We start from the raw sequence: 25,463 nt of genomic DNA, 5'->3' as shown, positions 1-25,463 counted from the left end.
GAAAACCAACAACCAGACACAGACATTGAAAGATTCTCACCAGCCTGATAAAAATGAAAGTCAAAGTAAACGAACTAGGATGGTTACTACTAAAATGTGTTCTAAAAAGGAAACTAATGAAAAAAAATAGAAGTAGGGCTATTGCTAATGGTAGTGCACAACATTAGGATGTTGTAGGTGTGGTTTAAGTTTAGCTTTAAGGAGAATGTTGAAAGTATAATCAAGACTTATCTTAGAATACTATAGTTATTGAATGTAGTTATTGTGTTATTCAGAAGTTAGTTACTAGGTAGTTAATTCTGGAAGAAGTTGGCAGTTATATGGAAGTTATTAGCCGCCAAAGTTAAGGGTTGTAATGGTTAAGATGAAGGGGTGTGATTGTTGATGTTTATATGTATGTGTCTTGTAATTCTATGGAACAAATGATTTTTTTTCTCTACTAGCATAACGCAATCTTCCTTTACAATGCAGTTATGTTCCTGAAATTCTTATATCTTTATATGTACTCCAACAAAATGGTATTAGAGAAATGATTCATGGTCCAGGCATATAGCATGGTTCTAGATTGTTTTGTGGTTGTAACAAAGGATGCAGTTTGGATTAAATAACCAGTTGAAAAGATCTCAGGTAAAATGAAATTTTCTTTCTTATGTTGGGATTTGTGTGGTGACTGATCCAGATGAAGGATTTTGGAAAACGATAATAATGACTCGAAGGGGTTTGTGAAGAAATCAAATAAAGATAATGATACGTGTGTGAGTTTTATGATGAAACATAGTTTGAAAAGTGATAATAAGGGGCATGAGAAACATAAACACGAGGGTCCATGAGATAATGATCTTTACGTTATAAGATTCTACAAGAAATTGGATGAAGAAAATAAATTGGAGAAATTCACGAAGAAAGAGAATGAATTTGATGTGAAACCCAAAGCTTTGGGAGAAGGAGAAAATCCCAAAATCTAAAGGAATGACATGAAGTTTCAACTACAATTGTATTAGATTCTTTTGACGTCCAAAGGAATTAATTTGTGGATGATAGTTGTATTGACTAATCGGATGCTGATCATGGATACACCAACAAACCAGAAACATGAGATTGAAAATGTTTCCTAGCAACCAGATATGAACCAGGAGGGTTACCACTAGTGTGTGTTCTAAGATGGCAACTAGTAAAAAAAATATAGTGGAGTAACTACTAATGGTGGTGTGCAACAATATATTGTGTGGATGTGGTTCAGGTCTAGATTAAGGGTGAATGTTGAAAGTATTGTCTTAGAAGAATATAGTAATTAAATGGTAGTTATTTTGTTAGTTATAAGTTATTTACTAGTTAGCTAATTATGGAAGAAGTTGGTAGTTAGAGAGAAGTTATTAACCGCGGAGGTAGGGGTTGCAACATTTAGGATGATGTTGTATGATCGTTGATGTCCAATTGCATATACAGCCATATTTAGTGGGGTGGATAGACCCCATTTAAAAATGGGTCTCATCTCCTATTGTAATGAAGTTTTTTTTTTTTTTGAAAAAATGGTATATTTGTACCCCACTTGTAACATCCCGATGATGAGGTTTTTTCAATTTTTAACCCTATGTACGAAGAAATATTGCATTTTGGCCCTTGTGCATGAGAAAGATTGCAAAATGGCGGATGGTGGCTTTTTTGTAATTTTTGGGGCGGACTCACGTACGTTGGGCGTACGCTAGGGCATACGTGGGTGAGCCACAAACCCTAATTTTAGGGTTTGGACCCTTTATAAACATCATTAACTTTTTATTTCCCCTTCCCCCCATCAGCCTCCAACCCTAATTTCGTCCATTGCAACCTAAATCTCTTGTATGTGTTCCTTTGAGCTCAAAAGTGTGTGTTTGTGGTGCCTTTGAAGCAAGGTGAAGCAAGAAGCACCAACTTGGAAGATCAAGACCTTATGGATCCAAGAACACCTCACCTCCAAGCTTCATTTTGAGGTATAAAGTTATGAAGTTGATGATTCTATGGATAGATCTAAGTTAGCCATGAAGTTTGTGTCCATTTGGTCCCATTAGTTGGGTATTTTGAGTATGAGCTACTCCAATCCCTTTAAGTTGTCCTTTCATACATTTTGAGGTGTTTAGAAGCATAAAAATGTAGTCTTGATCATTTCTTCCCTTCCATGCGTGAGTTACAAGGACTTAACGGGATAAGTGGTTAAGGGTTTTGATATTAAGCACTTATTGACCATGCAAGACCATAAAGTTGGAAACTTTATGGTTAAGAACGATATTTGAGACTTGGATATGCATTTTGGACGTAAAAGGTGAAGTATTAAGCAATTAATGGGTTAAGTGGAGGTCCAGTTGCGTACGTTGGGCGTACCATTTGGTACGATGCGCGTACACAACTAAACCCCAGATCCTGGTCAGCCATCGAGTACGACCCGCGTACAGATGAGTACGCCCTTCGTACTCAGCTGGGTCAACTCGGCTGGTTTGTTGAATTTGACCTTTGACCTAGTTTGACTTAGGGGTATTTTGGGTAAATTGATATTAATTTAGGTGGGCAATATTTTGGATAATAAGTGTCCAGTAGAGCCGGTTTCGGAGCAGAGACTTATTCAGCTCGTATTTAGACTGATAGGTGAGTTTTCCTCACTGTACCTGTGGGTCAAATGCACCAATGTCGACCCACTAGATTATATGTTCGGGTTATGGGATAGTACTATGCTAGTATATGCCTGGTTTATAGATCGATATGATTATCTGTATTTTCTGGTTTTGTGTTTATGTTTATCTTTTACATATGTCGACATATTTTGGTTAGGTTGATGTGATACTGCTTTGTGTTGTAGGCCAAGACACTTGGGGACGACCATATAGGTTGTAGGCCCTGCGAGGCGGTCTAGTCAGGCCAGCGGTCCATATATGTTATATGCGCTGCGAGGCGGTCAAGTCAGGCTGGCTGCTCATATTTGTATACTTGTTTGTCATGTGGTGTGTTGGTACTTTGGGGGAACTCACTAAGCTTTGGCTTACAATTTTAGTTTATTGTTTCAGCTACTTCAGAGGATCGTGGGAAAGCAAAGGTCTGATCGTGCACATCTTTCTATTTTCATGTGATTGGTTTATCTGGGACACACGGATATTATGCTACGTTTTAAACAATGAGTATTTTTGTAAACAATGATGGTTCATGGTTGATTTTAAAATTTTTAAATTTTCTTTGATTTTTGGAGTATAACACCACTTAAGGATTTTTGGCATTTATTTTAATTAAAAACCTAAAAAATCTTGAAAACTCAAATTTATTATTGTATTACCTCTCTCTCTCTCTCTCTGTATATATATATATATATATATATATATATATATATATATATATATAGGGTTAGGTTATTGTGTTCTAACTATCTATTGTGTGCATGTAGGATTGATTGTGGACCAATCATTTTTTGATTGATTCAACATTTAATATGCATTAATTACTTTCTTAAAATAGCTTAAATGATTGGTCCATAAACAATCCTACATGCACACAATATATAGTAGAAACATTTGAACCTTATCTTGTAAATCATGAGGAGTAAATGAAGTTTTTGTGTTACAGCATAAAGCAATCTTGCTTTACATTTCTTAAATGTTACTGAAATTATTATATCTTTATATTTAATCCAACAATTAAATCATGAAAACTCAAATTTATTATTGTATTATCTCTCTCTCTCTCTCTATATATATATATATATATATATATATATATATATATATATATAGGGTTAGATTATTGTGTTCTAACTATCTATTGTGTGCATGTAGGATTGATTGTGGACCAATCATTTTTTGATTGATTCAACATTTAATATGCATTAATTACTTTCTTAAAATAGCTAAAATGATTGGTCCAGAAACAATCCTACATGCACACAATAGATAGTAGAAACATTTGAACCTTATCTTGTAAATCATGAGGAGTAAATGAAGTTTTTGTGTTATAGCATAAAGCAATCTTGCTTTATATTTCTTAAATGTTATTGAAATTCTTATATCTTTATATTTAATCCAACAATTAAATCATGAAAATTAATTCGTACCACTTGGTTTTGGTACAACCTGAGGACTCCACATGTATCCGGTCGGGAAATGAGATATTGAATCACGATACATGCTTAAGTAAGAAATAGGAGTAAGATTCGACTTCTTTCTAAACTCGTTTATATATCCTCTTATGCCCCACCAAATGATATGATCTACAACTATATATGAGAGCTGGATGCAAAATAACAACAATAAGAAAATTACGATTAAGAATCTTTGTTATTGCAGGGAAATGAAAACGTACCCAGTTACCAGTAGTCTGAGGGACAAGTGTCAACTTCCTTTTGATGTCGTTTAGATATCCTCTTATGCCCCACCAAATAAAAATATCTACATTTATATACGATAGCTGGATATCCAACAACAACAATGAGAAAGTTACAATTAAGAAATTTTGTTAATGGTGTTTGAACGCGTACCCAATTACCAACACTTTGAGCAACAGGTGCAAAGGGGGAAGGGAACTCAGATGTTGGCCTGTATATATGAAAGGAGTGTAAGAATTAAGAAGATTCCATGTTTATTAGAAAGGATTAAAAACTATATTGAAATGATGATCAAGTTTCTAAATGAAGTAATTGAATCCATTCGACCGAGTTCCATATTTCACTAAATTTTGTAGTTTGCTAGCTACTTGGACCCATTAGCAATAAAACATCACCCAAATTGACCTATATTTCACACAAATGATACCCTTTCTACTCCACCGAAAAACAACAATGTAAGAATATAACAAAAGAAACTTGAGTCAAAACTTACGTCCAAGGCATTGTGAAGAAAATGTGAAGAGGTATACCAAGAGCTTCAGCAACGTGTGCATGTCCTTTCAAAATTCAAGCAAAGAAACACATTAAGATGTGATAACCTTTTCCAAGTTATAGTATATGGTTATTGTTCTCAATATTTTAGACGACTCGAATATCCAAAAACCTAATTATAAATCTTGGAACTAGACTCAAAATGGTGAAATTAAATATGTTTTGGTTTTCTGTATTTTGACCCCAAATCAATAACTAATTTTCTTTACGTATATTTATTTTTTCTCCAAATCAATATTTTGCCTTTATCTCAATATATTTCAATTATAAGAGCAGAAAATCAAGGTGTAAAGGAAACATATTAGGCAATATGAACTGACCACATGCTGGAGGATTTGCAATGATTGCCTGAGCTCGAAAAGGTTGGTTGGTTTTTTGATCCGGTTCTATGCATGCTGGAAGAAGAGATTCAATAATTTCCTTTACTTGCTTAGTTTGTGTGAGTAATTGACCAAGTGTTGATGGAATAAGACCTTTATTTCTTGCCATATCTAAAGTTCAATAAATCAAATTAATTGTGTTTGAAAAGGAATTCAAACATGATATCTATGTGGGTTAAGGGCTACATTTGTTACATGATATATGACTAGAAAAACTCTCTAAGGCTATTTTTGATGATAAAGAGGAGGACATTCATGTTTTTGCATATATAAGAGATAGATAACGAGACATTGTTCCACCATTTTAGTGGGAAAAATTGCATCTTTTAGTATTAGTCGGTGCATAGCAAATGCAAGAGCTATCTCATGTCATATCATCCATACGAATAGAGCTTAATATAGTTGCAATATGACAAAATAAATATAAGGCGAATTTGTTTATTAAGAAAAACCTCTTACATGCTGCCAAGATACGAGCATCACCACCCAAAGGATAAAAGTCTACACCAGCCGATTCTACAAAAGATTGGAAGTTTACATGTGTTGCCAACCTAACATGATGACCAAACTCCTGCAAAAAAATATATAACCATTTTGGTCGGTAGGAAGACTAAAAGTGTACAAAGGAGGGGTACAAGTCACAAGTTGATTTTGGTAATTATTTTTGTGGGGGTGATGGGCAACGGGAGCGGTGATAGGGTGTTTCGGTTTGTCCTATTAGGGTTAAGTGCTTGAAACACCAATGAATATTATTGATACTTTTATTTTAGCATTAATGTTTACTTTCTCCGATTAAAAAAATATTGTATTTAGAAAATCTATTCAAGCATAGAAAATACAAAGAAAAATTTCATTGCTACAAAAAGAGAAATAAACAAAAAGTACAATGCTATAATTAGATACAATTGGTAAAGTATAGTGTGTTAATAAGAAAAATCGCAAATACATGTTGTAATTGAAAGAAATAAATGTATGTTGGTACAATACACAAATATATGAAAGAACATTGTTATTTCTTGTATTTAACCCTCTTTATTATGATAGACGTGGTCAAAGCAAAGGCATAACCTAAGAATATCAAATTTTAAAATGAGTCTACTTTAAAGTCTAAAAGGAATCTAAAGATATTTTGGATAGTTTGACACATTATTAGACAAAAATTAACATCATAATTCTTTAGTCAATTTGTAAAAGCATAACCTAAGAATATCGAATTTTATATTAAGGTTAAAATGTTTAATAATGACTCATTGTTAGCTTAGACATGCCTGTAGTTTCTTTGACATAGCAAGAAAAGGTTGAACATCTCCTCTTGTTCCAACCACAAGAACTGCTATCTTCAATTTTGGAATGAAATTTTCATAATTGGTGATGATGAATTCCATGTATGATCTCGGTGGAATCCTTGAATCGTTTGATACTTAAACAAATCTGAAGCCACTATTCACTATTGCATAGATCCACCTCTACTGTACATTGACTTTGGTTGTATACAAGTTCCACAATTAATAGCCTTTGCTGAAAAAAAATCATGGAAAAAAGGAAATATAAATTGTAGAAACATTAAAAAAAAATTGATTGTGTTCCCACGTCATGATAGTGGTTTAATATTAATACAATGAACATGTTTATATTGGCTCTAGGTTACATTCCATATCTAATTTCTAATATAAAAAGTTGTAAGTATTAAATTATACGATATGAATGTTATTGTGTGAATGATACAAGATGTAACAATTGTATATATAGGTACATAACAAAATCATATCAAATTTACAACATCTATCTATTATTATTTTGAATAATTCTACAATCACTGTCACTAATATACCCCTATGTTGTTGTTTGAGAGGGAACAAGTTTGATGCTCAAACCTCACTAATATGCCCATGCAACTTGAGTAGGAGGAAGTGGAACATTTAATCTAGATTGATATATTGTACACAAATGGTAAGGAAGTCCTTTAGCAAAAGTATATATCTACTAGTACTTAGGTGGGTTTTATTGCATACAAAGTGAGTATCAATCTCAACATGTTTGGTATGTTAATGTTGAATGAGATTTCAGAGAGGTAGACAATAAATATAGTATCACAATACATAGCAGTTGTTTAATTAATTGGTATGTGAAGGTCAAATAGTCAATTACATAGCTAACTAGATTTGGCTACCACGCCAATGATACTGCAATACACAACTTTAATAATTACTCTGGAGACTGTTTATTGTTGTTTAGATGACCAAGAGACCAAGTTGTCACCAAGAATCGTATAGTACCTATATATTCATCATTGTGACTCGAACACCTCTTGTCGACATTGAAATATATGGTGGTGGAAAGAGACGAGGACGAAGAGAATCACATATAATGGGTGATCATTTATTTGATGTGATGGAGATTTTGTTTGAGAAACAAACATGAGATTTCGGTAGGCCATGCATAAACAATCATATTTTTTGAACAACGTATGTAATCTTGGGCCAATGTTAAATATTGTATATCATCAATAAGGCTTTGATATACTATAGGATCAAAGACAAAGAGTCAATCACTGGGAATACTTTTGTTGCTTGTGTTGACCCGAGTTATCAAGGGAGTGTAGTGGTGATGTTATCTTAGAACAAAATACATCTAACATATTGGTACATGGAAATAAATATACATTTAGGTTATCGTGTCTCTTATATCCAAAGAAAATGATTTAATCAAAAAAGATTAGTCATTACAAACTCCATTGACAAAAAGGAGATAATATATTGTAGAAGTGTTTTGGAGAAGGAGATAACAATAATGTCATTAACATATGGTAATATAAACATGGTATGGGTCCCTGGTCGATAAATGAATAAATATGTGTCCAATGTTTTCTTTTAAAATTCTATAAAAAGATTTTACCTAGGTGACACACATGTGATAGGCATATAGGATCTATGAAATCGGATGATTGATGCATGCACATTGTCTCTTGAAGTTCGCTATGTAAGAATGCATTTTTCACATCTGATAGAATCAACTATAAACATGAGACTACCAGGCTCATAATTGTGTAAATGTGGCTGATTGGATTAACGGGATAAATGTATCATCATAGACGAACCTGGCATTTTGATTTTTAGTATTGACCACCAATCATACTTTATATCACTCAAGTTTACCATCAAATTGAGTCTTGTGTCGATATATCCTAAGGAATTATATAATGAAAATTTAAATATCCTCATAATTTTTCTTCCTACTCATCCTCCTACCTATGTTAAATGGTGATACATGTTTTAAAATATATTAATTCTATTAAATATGACACTTGTCACCATTTGACATGGACAAGAATAAAAGATAGGAAGATATTTCATTTCTCTTGTATAATATATGGGTTGGTGGCCCTAGGAATCAAATCCCAAGACTGATGTCTTGTAATGCTTTAAGATTATTGGCCTCGGTAGTATTCTATTATTGGTTATTACAAGATGTCATAATGGATTTAAGAATATGAGATATATGAGTTTAGAGGTAGTTTTGTAAACTAAGGGGTTGATGTGATTGAAAGTACCATGTTTGGAGTAGGTGGTCATGGGATGGTTTAATGTCGATGGAGGAAGGGAGTTGTAGGTAGTGATATGGTAATTAAAGTGGATAGGTTTTGTGTTAGGCTTAGGTATGTATAGGTGGCAGTGTTGTGGTAGGGACACGTGTTTGTGGGAATGACTAGATGTGGAGAAATGGAAAAAAAATAATGGGATGTGGAATCCATTATTTATCTCTTTAAATCCCCTATCTTGATTATTTAATACTTCTATTAATCTAGTGAGTAGAAAGATAAGTAGGAACAAAAAGTAGTTGGATATTTGATTTTTCTGAGAAATGGGATCAGTAGAGGTGATACTAATTGTTTGTTTGGGTTGGTGGGTATGGAGGTGGTCTTGTAGATGCAGTAATGAATCAGAGGGGAATATTTCTAGGAATGAGTATTCAAGTGGTTGGGATTAGTAGGTTAAGAAAACAGGAATATAGACTTATAAAGTAATATATCAAGAGATGTGAACCTTTATGGTATTAAGATCAACTCACTAATACCCCATATTATTGGAGGGATATCCAAGAAAGACACAAATAAATGAGCGAGGTTGTAATTTATTCTATTAAATGATGTTTGAATTAGGAAAACAAGTACACACATACATATAGATGGCCATAGGTACGGTGTTACATGAATAGGGCCATGAATGGGGTGCATAAATGAAGGTTTTTTTGTGTCAAAGTTTTTAGATATGGGGTTATAACGGGGTTATGAAATTATTAATACGTTTTTCTAATGCCAAGTGTCCCAAGATTGAAGCAATTGGGATTCAAATTTGAGACACACTCCTTCGGAATGTTTAAATCCTAAATGATCACAATCGGACCACCTTAATAGTTATGACTATAGAAATTAATCATATGTTGATTTTTTTTCCTTTTTCAAAAAGAGATTAGAGGTCGTATGGATTGATTATAAATAGTTTATTAATAACCTAGTTTAGAAGCTAAAAGCTAGCTTTAGCTTTTTAGGTTGCATGTCAAACACAACCTACAGCTTGTTTCAGATATAAAGTTAAGCAGTTTCGAAAATTAAAAAGAAATTCAAGCATCAACAAATCAAACAACACCTAACATGTCATTCACCGTCTCAAATGAAATAATGCATGAATCATGTCAAAATAACATCAAAACCATTATCTTGGGCTCGATAACAATGGGGGTTTCTAAAAAACCTAATAGCTAGTATGACCGAAAAAACACAAAGAAACCCTAAACCCTAATACCATCATTGATTTATGAATGGTAGCCAACCATATTAGTGAAGACAAGCCACATTACCACATACAACATGTATGAATATGTTGTATTCGGATCTAATGATGTAAAATCTTCACATCGCATGACTTATATGCATGAATAAAAATCCTCATGCATACCACATAATATATGGTATGCATGATGATTTATATATGCATATGTTATATGCATGGGCATTTTATTATGCACATGTGTCATATATGGATAATAAAATGTCAATGCACATATAAGATGCATATAGAAATATCATACACACCTTAAATGCATATACAAACATATTGCATATAAAAAAACGTAGGTAAAATACCGGACTCATGTATCGCTAGAAAACCTCCAAGTCAAAATGTTTACTTAAAAATTGAATTTTGACCGAATCTTGGCACGTATGAATGCCCATAAAACAATGTTATGTCAATTTGTTTTAACAAAAAATGGATGTAAAATATCTCTTTTAAAGTTGAAAGAGAGACATGACATACAACTATCAATAGAACAATGCATACAAAGTAAACGAAGTAAAAAATTATTCAAATTAGGTTATATAAACAACGATCACCATAATACGTTAATACGTTTGACGCGTTTCCAATTTTAAGGAATATCTCAAACTAACCTCTTACGAAGGATGATGACCCTATCCATTTCTCAGATGCTAAGGATAATATGTGACCAAATCAACATTTTCTTTTAAATATGAAGCTCGCGCGACCGTTGGCAAATTAATCCGGTTTTGGAGTTCGCCAACCTTTTGGTAATAAACATAACGATGCTCTTAAAAGTCCTTAGTTCTGTTTAAACTATATAGCATGAATGAAGTAGAATTAAAGGCGACTTTAAACAAGGCACGTTTCTCTTGCATAAAATTTATTTAACACACAATCGTGCTTGTTGTTACTTAACAAATTGCATTGAAATTCTTTTAAATATTTATTTTCTTATATTAGTTTAAACTACTTACAATCATAAAATTCAACGAACAACATAATTGAAAGATTCATCATATATAACAACATTAATTGAAATATGAACCTAAAATTCTTCATTTTCTTATTACGTGCTATCTCCTTATCATGTGTTCCTAGTTCCTACTATGTATTATATGGCCAAATTAAACAAGTTTAGTTCGAATGAATTGCAAAATCTTTCAATTTTCCATCATCTCCACATAAATTTGAGCACAGTATTCTATCTAGCTCAACAAGAAAATACAGTAAGTCTAAGGTTTCATCACTCATAATGAGGGCCAAAGCAGGATTTCATAGTAGGTGTGTCATGGAAAAAATAGTAGTAGCACAATAGTAGATAAAAAAATCCAAAAATTTTTACACTGCATATACGAAAGTCAAGCGTTGCCAATGTCACTGTGAAACACTAAGCAAAACTGCTACTGCTCATAATAATGTTGTAATTCTTTGATGGGTAGCTTCTTGCTAATCTTGGCCTTTTATATATCATTTGCCGTTTGCAAAAAAAAAATAAATAAATAATAAAATAATAAAAAAAAAGTGCAGTATTATTCCACTAGAAAAAAAAAATTCGTATTCTAGAATTAAAAGTTACCACCATAATTAAAGTTTGCAACAAATAGTCTGATATAATCAAGAACTCAAAATTCAAAAAACACATGTGAAGATCAAAATAGGGATGTAGAGAATGTTATCATAGAGACATACTAATCTAGTGAAATACTCCGTATAATAGAATGAAAATATAATAGTAGTAGATCATGTTATAATTTTTTAAGTTGAAGATTCAATTTATAATTTGAGATTCCGTGATATAAACAAAATTTGGGAGCAATTCGCAAAATCATAAAGATGGCTATTGATCAGGTGACTTGATATAAATATGCTTCTCAATTTTAATGCATTTCATTCTTGATTTGCAAATGAAGTGGTCCTTTTATGAAAGATGTTGAAGACATGGTGAGATAATACCCTACAAACCACCTGGATCTGGTAAACAATTTCAAATAACGACACATGTGACCATTAAGTAGTTGAAACTAATAGGAATGGAGCTTGAGCAACTCCATAAGAGTGTTTTATTTCACTTCTTTCACTCAGCTACCCAAAAGATGGTTATTTACATTATCATTTAAATAATGAATTAACAAAAGTTATATCACTTTAAGAATTAGTAACCTATGTTTTTCGTCTAATATACACCACGAGGGATCGTTTCTGTCTAACCGATACGAATTCTAATATTTCCTCTAAACTTTTACAACTTTAAAGCCACATATCTTCTATAATACTTAACATCAACATTAGACTAAGCATTTGGACATGGTCATTTCAACACAAAAAGTACTTTACAACAACTTTTAAAGGAGTTTGTTGATGAAATTGTATTCATGATAAGCCGCATGGAAAAGATTTTTAGTTTGATAATAAGGGCAAGAAAATGACATAATCATGGAAAACAACTACATTTAATTAATATAAAATCATTTGCATTATGGTGACTTGGTAAAGTATGTGAAAGATATTTAATTAATATAAAATCATTTGGATTGTGTTAACTTGGTAAATTCGTGAAATATATGAATTATAACATATTGACTTATGTTTAAATCATGACATCAGCCCTTATGGCCATAGATGTTCGCATTCAGTGACTCCAAGTTATGAGCATAACTTTATATGTTTACAGCGGAGGGGTTTAGTTGATGCGCGAAAGTTAGCCTGAAATCCTCACTTTCCTATATATATATATATATATATATATATATATATATATATATATATATATATATATATATATATATATATATATATATATATTACATGATATGTAGCAATCATGATTGAAAATAAGGTAACCTCCAACAAAGTACTTTGATTTTATATTGATTTTTTGTTTAGCTCTATTTTTATAATGTTTCAACCTTGTATATATTTTTCATTAACCTTTTGATTCTACTTATTTTATACAATTTCTTGCTATTGTTGGTAACCATTTACATCATTTTTTGCTAACTACGATTGCTAATGTGGTAGTTTTTTATTGCTTGGAAACAAACCTGGGTTGCAACAGAAGCTTAAAATAAAAAAGAAAACGAAGTCTAAGAAAAAGGGAATCGAACTCGGGCAACTCCATACACAACCTCACTAAGCTAACTTATGAGATTGGTCAATGTACGATATTGGTCAAATTGGTGTGTGTATATATATATATATATATATATATATATATATATATATATATATATATATATAGAGAGAGAGAGAGAGAGAGAATGAAGATCAATAAAATTTTGATAGAAATATAAGAAATTTTTTATATACATATTTTTTAGCAAACAAACAAACTGATTTATTAGATGATTCATAAGAAAAAAATTCTCAAAAACAACACATTCATAATTTATTTTTATGTAAATTAAAAATAAATTCACTTTTATGACAATTTTACTGAATATCAATAAAATTATCGTAAAAATATATCATCGTGATGTTTTTTCGGGATTTTTTTTGTGAATCATGTTATGTTTTATTTATCTAGTGATTCATTTATTTTGTTCGCAAAAAATATGCAAAAAAAAAAAAAAAAAAAAAAAAACCTTCTTACCTTTCTACCAATTTTTTACCGGATATATATATATATATATATATATATATATATATATATATATATAAGAGAGAGAGAGAGAGAGAGAGAGAGAGAGAGAGAGAGAGAGAGAGAGAGAGAGAGAGAGAGAGAGAGAGAGAGAGAGAGAGAGAGAGATTTATAGAAATAGAAAAAAATGCCAAATAGTGAGATTTTAACTCGTATCATACTTAATAAAATATGTAATGTTTACCTTTAGAGTTCCACAAATGGCCAGGACCAAGCCTACGAGTGGGCTTCAATGGGATTTTATCGGTCAATGATCGACTTTTCTTGGCTTGTAAGCTACTATCATGGCCTTTTTTGATGGTGTTCTTCGGCCTCAATAAAGTTATAATCGTGCTTTTTTCATGTATGACTGGTTATATCCGGGTTAGGCTTGGGCCAAAGCTTTAAAAATTTTGTAAATAGTTTTAAATTTTTCTTTAAATTAATCTTAAAATTATTTAAAACTTTTTAAAATATTTTAAAATGGGATAGGATGGTTGGGCATTTTAGATATGTAAAATTGATTTTAAACTCTTTTAAAATGAAATATATGAAGATTCGTGAAAACCTAAAAATAATGCTTAGATTTCATTAATTGAAATGATCGTTACATATGATTAGTACATAAAAGGATACTAATAATCAATTTATTTGAATCAGCATTCTGGAAAGTCATATGAGAATTTTGCTTTTTTCAATTAATTAATGTTTGTTTTCCATTGATATCATGTACAACACTCTTTAAATCTTTGTGTTGACCATCATTATAATATTGGAAGTCGATGATCCACCATTTACATCTTTGATTTCTTTCGGATTATCCATTTATTCTTGTTTTTATTTTCTTGTAGCATATACTCTCTTTGTGTTTTTCGGTATTGGTGCCACCTCGCAAGAAACAACGAATTAGGCAAACTTATTGGGGTGTGATGCCGGAGTTCTTCCATTCGACTACCTTGGAGTTCCGGTTGGTGCCAACATGAATCTTATCAAAAATTGGAAGCCAATAATCAAGAAACAGCTGACAGAATCTCAGGATCAACTATCTCATGGAATTCGAAGTCTCGCCCCCTGATCTCGGTTTAGAGCTAGCTGTCAGAGCTCTTAACAACAACATCGTTGGCATTCGTCTAGGTCAAGGAGCAGACCATTGGAGATGTAAGTTAACTGGCGATGACATGTACACTATTAGCTCACTTAGACAGATTATTGACAAACATCCTGTTAACATTCTTGGCACTTCGATAATTCAATGGAGTAAGGTGGTCCCAATCAAGGTGTTAAGCTTTATTTGGAGAGTTGTACAAGGTAGAATACCCGCAGTTGTTGCTTTAGAGACTAGGGGTATTCAGGTCAATTCACTACTATGCAGTTCTTGTATCGGACAACCGGAAAGTGCAAACCATGTTCTTATTGATTGCCCGTTCGCCTGTATGATCAGTAACAATATCATGAGATGGTGTGTAGTAAAGCTCGGTCAAATCTCTATAAAGAATACCGGAGACCTTCTTCACTCTGTTGCCACATGGGGAAGTTGTCCAAAGAAAACGAAAATGCTTGCTTTCATCTGCTACAGAATGTTATGGAATCTTTGGAGGTTCAGGAACAAACGATTATTTCAAATGGAGAGTATTTCATCGCTATACTCTCTTTGTGTCATGTGTCAAAAGATAGACTCACACTATTTATCAACATCTGCTTCTTTGACTAGTACAACCTCTTTCATCACATCAAAAATCGTCCAAGGATTAAGCTACTTGTTGGAGGTTGAAGGATGTTTAAATTTATAATAAATTCTAGACCAGTTATAAGATTTAAGTTTTTGAGTTAATCAGGAGAGTAAATGACTCATTGGGCTTTGGTATTAAACATGTTGTGGTCTTAACCTTTTTTATAGTGTTTTTATAAGGTGTTACGTAAGAGTTAGTCGTGTTCATAAGGAGTTGTGTTATGTAGGTATTAGGTAGGACTTGGTTGTATTTATAAGAGTTTATTATATGGATGGTAGGTAGGGGTGTCAATTTATGACACGACACGACAAAAATACACGAAACGAAACGAAATTGGGACGAAATCAAAATTTAAATTCGTGTTCGTGTCGTGTTCGTGTCAAGATTAAAAAACACGATGTCGTGTCGTGTCGTGTTCGTGTTCATAAATCGACACGAAATTGACACGATTAAGCATGTGATTGTCGTGTTTTTCGTGTTTGTCGTTTTTGTCGTGTTATATATCTTTAAGTATGAATGAAATAAATTAATAGTTATGTAATATTATCTTTGTCGTGTTGTGTCGTGTTGTCGTGTTTTAATTGGTTCGTTTTCGTGTTAAGGAAAAAAAACACGACGTCGTGTCGTGTCGTGTTCGTGTTATACAAAACCTTGTCGTGTCGTGTCGTGTCAGACAAAAACACGACACGACTGCCCGATTTGACAGCCCTAATGGTAGGTAGGATTTTGGTGATTCCATAAATGGAACTATGAGCATTTTACCCCTCTAAAGATAAATTAAATGGGTGGTGGTTGGATATTTGTATTCACACTTAGAAAAGAACCATCGTTATTCAAAACAATAGTTGTAGAAGTCTATAACTTTAAGCTAATACATAACATGTTACCTTTAATAAATATACTACATGACACTTATGAAATTGAAAAATTATGAAGGTTTGTGATCGTATGATGTTGAAGGTATCACTCTATAATGGGTGGTACGATTCAATAAGAGATGCAAATTAAATCCAAGATATGTTAAACCATTTAACATGTTGTAACAAATTGGATCACAAACATTTCATTTAGATTTTCCACCATAGGTATAAGGAATACATGATACTTTTCATTATGTTACATAAATAGTTACTTGGGACAAGATGATAAGATAATATTATTTACTGAATTGAAAGTGAAAAACACCAAATCAAATAACTGAGGAACCGAAAGTCAATATAAAAATCTAAAGATAAAAATTACGCAATGAAGAGTTCAACTTGGTATTAGTGAAGTGAAAGCATAACAATGGACCAAACTACACTTGAGAGACAATAAAAGACAGGGAGAAAACGTACCCAAGATTTTTAAAATAATGAAATGCTTCTGAGGACAGAGAATGAGAATGTAACAACCAAGATTTTTTTTAGTATGTTTAATGTATGTAAATATGATAATTTTAATATGCTTGTTGAAGAATGTCTTTGTGTTTACAAGGAAACTTATGCACCATATGAAAGATGGCTAATTTGGTTGTCAATGTTACCAACATTTAAGTAATTAGATTTTATAATGGTTCATAATATTATAATTTTAGTAGTGTTCACTACTAGAAAAAAGGTTTTCCTTGAAAGACGAATTACGACATACAACACGTTTATGACAGGCATAAACGTCTGTCATAAAGTTTATGTCATATATCGTAAAATATCAATGATTTACGACAGACAAAAATGTATGTCGTAATTTTATGTCATATTTTAACGAGTAAATTAAAATGATTTTTATCCGTTAATAGTATAAGGAAAAGTTAGTAATCGCAAACAATAATACAATGATGTTATGTTGACAAGTACATGAGCACTATATAGTATGAAAAAAATTAAAGCATGTTTAAAGGATGTGAGTTAAATATTAAAACCAATAAACCATTAGATTAGTGCAAAAAAAACTAATTACAAAGCAGGGGAAAAAAACCCGAACTGTCGAACCAATTTGAAAAAGCTCCACTTTGGTGTGAGGAAAAAAACAAAAAGATCAGTGTGTGGAAAAAAATTATATTTTGGTGAAAACTCTAAAAAAAACCTAAAGAATGACCTTTCTAATCGGTAGGTTAGCATTATTTTTGTTTGCTAACCTACAAATAAAAGTTATTATATATAAAAACGATGTATGGTAGAAAATCTCATATATAAAAAGGAAAATTATGCATGATAATAGCTAGCAAAACATCAAAATTTTAAATGAAATAAGTGTTTGGTAGGGGTCTAACACTCATGCCACCACGAGCAGGATTTGTGCCCATGTCCTCACTATAAAAGGTCATATGCCTTCAACGGTAAAGGGATCGAATCCTCACTCTCTCAGCCTTATGCTTAGACACATACTTACCTCTCACGGAGACTGACTTGACCCTCGGAGCGTTCTCCCAGGACCTCCTCCTGGAGATCGGCTGACAGCCTGTTTCCTCTTGTTTTGATAACAAATCTCCACCGGAATCCAACCAAGCGCACCGAAGAAGACAATGGAGGAGTAATATCACATCATTGGCGGCATCCGCTATTGAGACAAACCACAAAAAAAGCTCAACGCGTAACTTCCGACAATGGAAAACGATGGAGAAGGCGGCACCAACAACACTACAACAAGCCCATTATGACCAATGTCGTCTCTTGAACCAGTTGTCACAGAGACAAACCCAATCCCACACCCACCGCCACATACTCTCTAAAATCGGGCATGCTAATCAACCAGATATGGGTTCCTTCGCAAACTGCAGCGAGCGGACAACAATCAGCTAAGACCAACTTGACTCCCAACACAGCGCAAATGTCGATCTCACTACTTTCTAGCAACGTGCCACCATATCCACCACCCCAAAAGGGAACACATCCACACACATAAATGCCGATGATGATGAGCTTTCATCTAATCTACTCAACCCCGGTGATAAGACCATCATTAATCACACCGTTCAGCGGTACAACCCGCAACATGTAACCAACATTCAACTAACCACTCCTGTTTGGTACGTCTTCCCCATATACAAACATGCATTTTTAAATTTCAATATACAACCCCTACCAATGTTCACCCCAACACCCATAAACAACATACACCAGCCACACTTAACCCCATTCCTACAAACAATCTTTCCCCATAACCATGGAAACACACATTTCGTCCCAACAGACCAACATACCCCGCCATTCATACCAGAGCTACACGGATATGACATACCTACCGCAGCTAAGCTCCCACACCTCAAAATATATAATGGAATGGCCTTCCCAGATAGCCACATATACTCTAACGAATGAAACATGCAATCACTAAAACTAGACAAGAAGTTTTGGTGCATGCATTTTCCAATCACTATGGATGGAAATACAGGGACGTGGTTTAAAAATCTGACACCCAATAGTATCAGAAGTTTTTCAAAGCTAAAAACACTATTCCCCACACACTTCATGTAACTAAGAAAATATAGGGGAGAAGTATGATAAATCATAGGATGTTGTTAAGAATAAAATCCTTTTTGATCGATTAGATTCTGACAGGTAAAGTAATAACACAATATGAAAACTAGAACACAAGATGTATCAACTGGTGTCGAATGATTAAAAGACACAACCTCAGAAGAACTCTATAAAGAATTGCTACTGTATAGGCATGTTAGGGTTACAATGAAAAGATCGATTCAACTAAAAGCAACTACGGTGCATGCATGCACTATATATATATATATATATATATATATATATATATATATATATATATATATATATATATACTATAACCCTAATAATTAATACGGTTGGACATGCCCAAACCGTGTACATAATGGACTAAGGAAAACAGCCCAATGACGCAACTTATAATACCCAACAATCTCCCGCTTTGCGTCAATTGAGGCCCGAACCCTTCAGCCTTTGATTTGTTTCTGTACTTCATACACCTTCGGAATCATAGCATAAATTGCTTGGCGAACTTCAATGTACCAAACAATCATATCTGAGAAGCACTTGATATCTTCTTTCTTGTTGCCTCTGAACTTGCCCACTTGCTCCAAAATGAACTCAAGGAAGGTTGTGGTATAGAGATGCTTATCAGAAAGATATAAGCATCCTTTACGAAAATCTGCTCCAGTTCGTTCCCTAGCAGAATAAACAACAAACCAATCTCCACTGTAAAGTTTTCCTGGTTTCAACTTTTCAAAATCCTCAGGATTTTCCTTGAGAACAGCAGAAGGCTTCTTTCGCAGGATGCCAGCAACTTCAACATCCATCTCCCCAATCTCTTGAATATAGGATTGTATCATGATCTTGAGATGAGACATGACAGGTTCATACTTTTATTTGTCCTTCAGCAATATGTTGTAAAGAACAAACCAGACGTTTGGGTTAAGACATGGAAGATCTGCTAGAGTAAACTCATAGCATTGACTAGCTGAACCTCTTGCTACTTTAAACTTGGCATTTGGAAAGCTATCAGTCTCGATCGGCCCTGTAACTTTCACACATGTAATCTTGCACAATGACCAAGTTTCGTATTGTGGCTTCATATGCTTTAGATAGAACGAGAATAGCATATGATCCGCTCCGCTGTCTGTAATAGGAGCATTCGCCACTTTAACAAAAGAACGAAATCTGAATGCTTTTGGAGTAATTGGCAGATCTAGTTGGGAGTCTCGTGTGTTTTGCAGTTCAAACGAAACTACTTGTTCTAACCAATACTGACTTGGAAGATCAACAACATCACACTGGATTTGCTTCAGAGTCCACTTGGGGAACAAAAGCTTTTTACTCTGAAGGGTAGCATGTGCTTCTTTCTCATCCCTTTAACTTCTCTTCAGCTTCACGGATGATTCGCTGATGTTCATCCATTTCAGCTTCCCTGACTTTTCTCCTTTTCAGTTCTTCTTCAGTAATCTCTTCTTCTTCATTGTCAATAATTGTTTCGTCACTAAACAACTTTTCCTTGTCTTTAGGTTCCTTCTTGACAATTGGCTTGACAGGAGCTTTAGGTGGCTTGGTAAGAGCAGTAGATGGTTTGGCAGGAACTTTGGGTTCTTCCATTCTTGATCCACCAGCCACATTATCTTTTCTTGACTCACCAGTCACACTTTCTTTTCTTGACTCACCAGTCACACTTTCTCCCCCTTGTTTCGAATTAAAGGATTGATCAGAAACACCTTCAAGGCGGTGAAGCATGTAAAAGACCGGCTTGAGCTTTTCGGTCAGATGCTTACGCATAGTGATAGTGATCATAGAGTCCCTTGTCTCAATGATATCTGAGAGCATGCTAGTAACATCAGTTATACAGCTTCGCATGACTGCCCTCCAGATAACAGATCATTGACCTGTTTCTCCTTTGCTTCAAGTTTGGTACTTAACACCTTGGCTTCTTCTGTCTTGAGAGCGAGAGAATCCTTGAGACCACTTTCCTTGACAAGATCGTCTTTAAGCTGAGAAAGTTGAGACGAGATAGTGGCTTGAAATGATTCATGGTCAGATTGAAGACCAGTCCGAAGCTCTTGAAGTTGCGTCTTTTCATTCTTAAAGAGAGGGACTCTTCAATGCTTCATTAGCGGATGTGGTGTTGGAATTGTAGGTGGTTTGAAAGTTCTCCATAAAGGCAGTGGTCTGCCTAATTACTTTATCGACTTTTTCGGTCGTAGACTTACAAACCTCAGCAGAATCGTCAACAGCTTTATTCGATGTTTCAACAGAAGTGTAATGTTCTTTCATGATTCGCTCAAAGATGGACTCAACGGCTGCTTGAGCATACACGTCCGGAGAAGAAGCTTTGTTAGAGAGAAGCAGATGGTCAATCTTTTCATGGAGGGATTGTAGTTGCCCTTTCGTCACTTGCACCTCATCTTCATTCTCAGTCCTGATTTGGAAGGGACTGTAAGTAAAACCCCCCAAGATCTTCATCTTCATCATGACAGAAGAGCATTTTTGGATCATCACGGTTAAGAGGGGAAATAGGAGGTGAAACATGAGTGGAGAATCCTGAAGTTAGAGCCCCCGTATCAGATACGTTGACTGAAACAACGGGTGGGATGGAGACAGTAGGATCTACTGTTGAATCAGTAAAGAGAGGGATCGAAAAAGGAATGCTTGTTTGTAGTTGACAGGAAACTGGTGGTTGAGATGAAACTGGGATTGATTATGTAGTGACAGGAGGTGGACCAGGTGGGATAGTAATTGGAATTGATGTATGAGTAGGAGAAAGAGTTGGAGTTGGAATTTTATCATTAAGATTTACCTCTTGTTGTGGAGAAGGTGGAGGCGAATCACCACGAAGTGAAACCTCAGATTGAGAGTGTTCGCTTTCCGAGCTTGATGAAGATGAGTTAGGTAGCAGAGTCATCTTGCGTAGCTTTCGCTTCTTAGGAGTGGTAGGAGCTGCTCCTTGAGTCTTTCGTTTCTTTGGAACTGGAGAAGATTGACCTTCTAGTACTCCTTTCTTCTTGCCTCCTTTCTTGCCTCCCTTCTGTTGGATTAATGTCTAAGTCCATAACTATATTTGGTATGTACTTGACCCAACCCGGCATGCTCCATTTGGGTTGCTGTCGCACCCCCAAACCAGAACGGCGTAAACGTTCGGGGGCGGAGGACTTTAGGTAAGTATCACAACACATGCAATATAGTAATCAAAGTACAAACAACCATTGCATTAATAAGTATAAGTTTTACATAAGCGCTTAAACATTACATATTCAAACACTGAAGTAGGTACAGGAGAAGACAAGAGTCGCGGTACGGTACTAGGTAGTCTTCTCAAAAGCTTCGGGAGTGTACCTGTCTATTGGATTCCTGAGAATACAAGTTATTTGGAAAGAGTAGCTCAGCATTTAAGCCGGTGAGTTCATAAGTATTTTAGTTCTGTTAAGTATACCCTAAGTTCTTTGAATAAGTTCACTGGTTTCTCCAGGAAATCCTATATCTCCTGAGGTGATTAACTGATAACCTCAATGGTTTCCCTCTGTAATTACTTAGTTTATACTAGTTATACATAACATAATATCGAATTGACAGTCAACTGGGTGTATCTGCCCTAAGCCCACAACCAAACAAGGAACAGGAAGTAAGGCGGAAGTCACACACTTTACTGTCAATCGGACATTACTTATGTATAACTATGATGTATCAACTAAGGAATTATAGAATTAACCACTAAAGGTCTTTTATGTTATACTAGTTTACCGAGATTGAGTGACTAAGTTCCATTGGATAAGTGGTTTAATCCCATAAACTGTTCTCTTTGTATTACTGTTTTGTATTTGTATTCCTTTATGAAAACTTGAAACCGAGAGTGTGCCTGGCTCCACCAGGTGTTAATGAAAACTATATTAAACCATTGTGTTTTTGTATTCTATAAACTGGTACTTTGAAGGTGTACTTTCGTTTATTTGTTTATACACTAACGTATTGTTAATACCTTTTTAATGAGTAGTTTTTGTTATAACCATACTATGACGGATGGCCTGAAACAAACGCTTTGTGGGCATTTAAACTGGTGATAACAATTGTCACTCATCAAACTGTAGCTAGCAGCCTGAGTGCGAGGTTGTCAATTCCCGATATAGATCTACACACACTTGTTTCGATCCCCGGCTGGAGATTCTGGTTATAATGTCAGGACTTCCTATGTTGTCTAAAATGAATTAAACAACCTGAATACAGAGTCTCATAAAAAGCATATTAAACGTTCATGTATATTAGTTTTGAAAACCCAATCATTCGGAAATAATGATTGACAGTATATTCTTGAATTAAAACCCAATCATTCTGAAATAATGATTGACAGTATAATCTTGAATTAAAACCCAATCATTCTGAAATAATGATTGACAGTATATTCTTGAATACTTGAATCATGAATTATTACCTCGTGTTTGCTAACTCGGGTACCCTGTATAGTACCTTTGCTAATGCAAACCCGGCAGAATGTATCTTTACTTCTTTAATATGTTATTCATATATTAAAGGTATTATACATATCTTGTTATATTTGAATGTATTTTGGTAATTTCCTTGGAAAGTATACAGTTGTAAATCATACTTGTATCTTTAGTTTTGAATCATAAATTATACCTATTATAATTTATATGTTCTATCTGATTAGCATGAATTCTCATGGAATATCACCTTTGCTCAGCCTGATACAAAGGTAACGATACTAAAAGGAGTAACCTTTTAGACTCATATATGTATAATATATATATAATTAAGAAGGAAACGACCTTCAGACAAATACTACAACCCTGATTCCACATCCAAATAAGGAAAAGGATATAGGATAATTCATTAGTCCTAAGCCCTTCAAGTCTTATTTATATATTTATACATATATAAACATGACTTTGGCATTTATATTTTGAAATAGTTTATAAAAAAAATTTCAAAGAATTTAACATGGCTTTACGTTATTTTGGAAGTATTTGGTAATTCTTAAAAGCATTCGGAAACTTTCTGTGTGATTATTATCACACACAGTTATTAACACAATTTAATATTGTGTTAAACTTGTATTTCCCCCCTAAAAAGCATTTAAAAACCATTGAAAAGGTGAATTATAGGGGTATGAACTCACTTTGATAAGCGGTGATTCGGGCAGCGTTTCGTTTCCCGGAAAAGAGTTTGTTTGACGAAAAACCGGCTCAAAACGGGCAGAGTTTCGATAGGAGAGAGGATGAATTCTCGAGAATTACGGGGCTCCGGGGCTTGCTTCGGGCTTTAGACGCGATACCGAGGCCTTCGGGGGTCGTGAGAAAGTCGAGGGGGTGAAAGGGTGTAAAATGGAGAAATTTAGGGTGAAAAATCCTTCAAATCCGAGAAGGCTCGCACCCTTTATATAGGGGTGCGAGGGTTTGGCCGAACGGAGGACAGGTGGCGAGGCTCGGACAGCTGGCTCCTGCGAAGGCGAGTCAGCAGCACACGCGTCATCAGCAGCGAAGGCCACGTGCGAAGTTGGAGGCGGTGCAGCTTCGGACCATGTGCGAGACATGTGACTTCGGACAGGTGGAGCCTCCTGAATGGACCGGACTTCGGTCCAATGGGGAAAAGAGGTGACGACTTCGGACCTATCAGGAGATGACACGCGAGGCTGTGGTCCAATGAGAAGCGAACACGTGGAGGCCTCGCATGCGAGGTGACGTGTCCGAGGTGACTCATGCGAATTTGCCCGGTTTTCCACATTTTCTTGATTTTTGTGCCAAAAACTTGCGAAAATCATAACTTTCGCATACGAGCTCCGTTTTTGGCGTTCTTTATATGCACGCGTAGGTAAAATCATAGTCTACGACTTTCGTTTAGACTTCGTCGGCTGATTTTGAGTTTATTTTTAATATTACTATTTTAAACAGACCGGGACGGGAATCCGTTAACAATTCATAACTTCTTCATCCGACGTCCGTTTTCGTCTGTCTTTTTACCGTTGTGCTACTTTTGACGAGACCTTCGATTCTCGTTTAAGTTGCATTGGCTAAATATCGATCGATTTATATTTCGAATTTTTAGCTGTCTACTGCTAAACCGAAATTTCGAAAAATCATAACTTCCTCATACGAAGTCAGATTTTGACGTTCTTTTCATGAACGTTCTTGGTTTAACATATTCTACAAGTTTCATTTAGATTGTTAAGGCTAAAAAGCATTTTATCGAAAATTCACTTTTTACACTGAATAGTGTTTTGCCAGTTTTGATGCGGATTTTCGATTGGTCATAACTTCTTCGTTATAACTCGGATTTCAGTGTTCTTTATGTTTTTGGAAACCTTGTTACAAAATCTACCACTTGGTTCATCCCAATTACGATTATTGATCAATTAATTTTTGACCAAAATTTGACTGGTGTGACAGTTGCACTTAACCGGCACAACTTATATGGATAGTCTTTTGAGAATAGTATATTTATGATTTATATTAATATATTATAAGTTCTAATATATTAATATGGAATCATATTATTTAATTAGTATTGATCAAGAATTAATTTAGAATTAATTAAGTGATCAAAAAGAACTAATTAAATATGGACT

General features: G+C 34.3%; 2 protein-coding genes across 3 annotated transcripts in view; one reads left to right on the top strand and one right to left on the bottom strand.

Moving 5' to 3' along the window:
- LOC145120319 (sterol 3-beta-glucosyltransferase UGT80B1-like) overlaps positions 1–10,858 on the bottom strand; it is a 33,705-nt gene extending 22,847 nt beyond the window's left edge. For both annotated transcript variants that reach the window (XM_079056148.1, XM_079056149.1), the window contains exons 1-8: positions 10,718–10,858; positions 6,537–6,786; positions 5,728–5,839; positions 5,209–5,379; positions 4,830–4,893; positions 4,490–4,547; positions 4,315–4,419; positions 4,067–4,241 (exon numbers count right to left, since the gene is read on the bottom strand). In XM_079056148.1, the coding sequence (XP_078912274.1) occupies positions 4,067–4,241; positions 4,315–4,419; positions 4,490–4,547; positions 4,830–4,893; positions 5,209–5,379; positions 5,728–5,839; positions 6,537–6,653 (802 nt within the window). In that variant the 5' untranslated portion in view covers positions 6,654–6,786; positions 10,718–10,858. The remainder of the gene's footprint in view (positions 1–4,066; positions 4,242–4,314; positions 4,420–4,489; positions 4,548–4,829; positions 4,894–5,208; positions 5,380–5,727; positions 5,840–6,536; positions 6,787–10,717) is intronic.
- Positions 10,859–14,753: 3,895 nt separating this feature from the next.
- Positions 14,754–15,494, top strand: LOC145122369 (uncharacterized). The gene has a single exon (XM_079057977.1). The coding sequence runs from the start codon at positions 14,754–14,756 to the stop codon at positions 15,492–15,494; it is 741 nt and encodes a 246-aa protein (XP_078914103.1).
- Positions 15,495–25,463: the final 9,969 nt, after the last annotated feature.

This window comes from Lactuca virosa, chromosome 6 (assembly GCF_052849685.1).
Source record: "Lactuca virosa cultivar CGN04683 chromosome 6, Lactuca_virosa_CGN04683_v6, whole genome shotgun sequence".
Taxonomy (NCBI): Eukaryota; Viridiplantae; Streptophyta; class Magnoliopsida; order Asterales; family Asteraceae; genus Lactuca; species Lactuca virosa.
The sequence above is the reverse complement of the archived record's forward strand: the minus strand, read 5'-3'. Positions and strand labels throughout refer to the sequence as shown.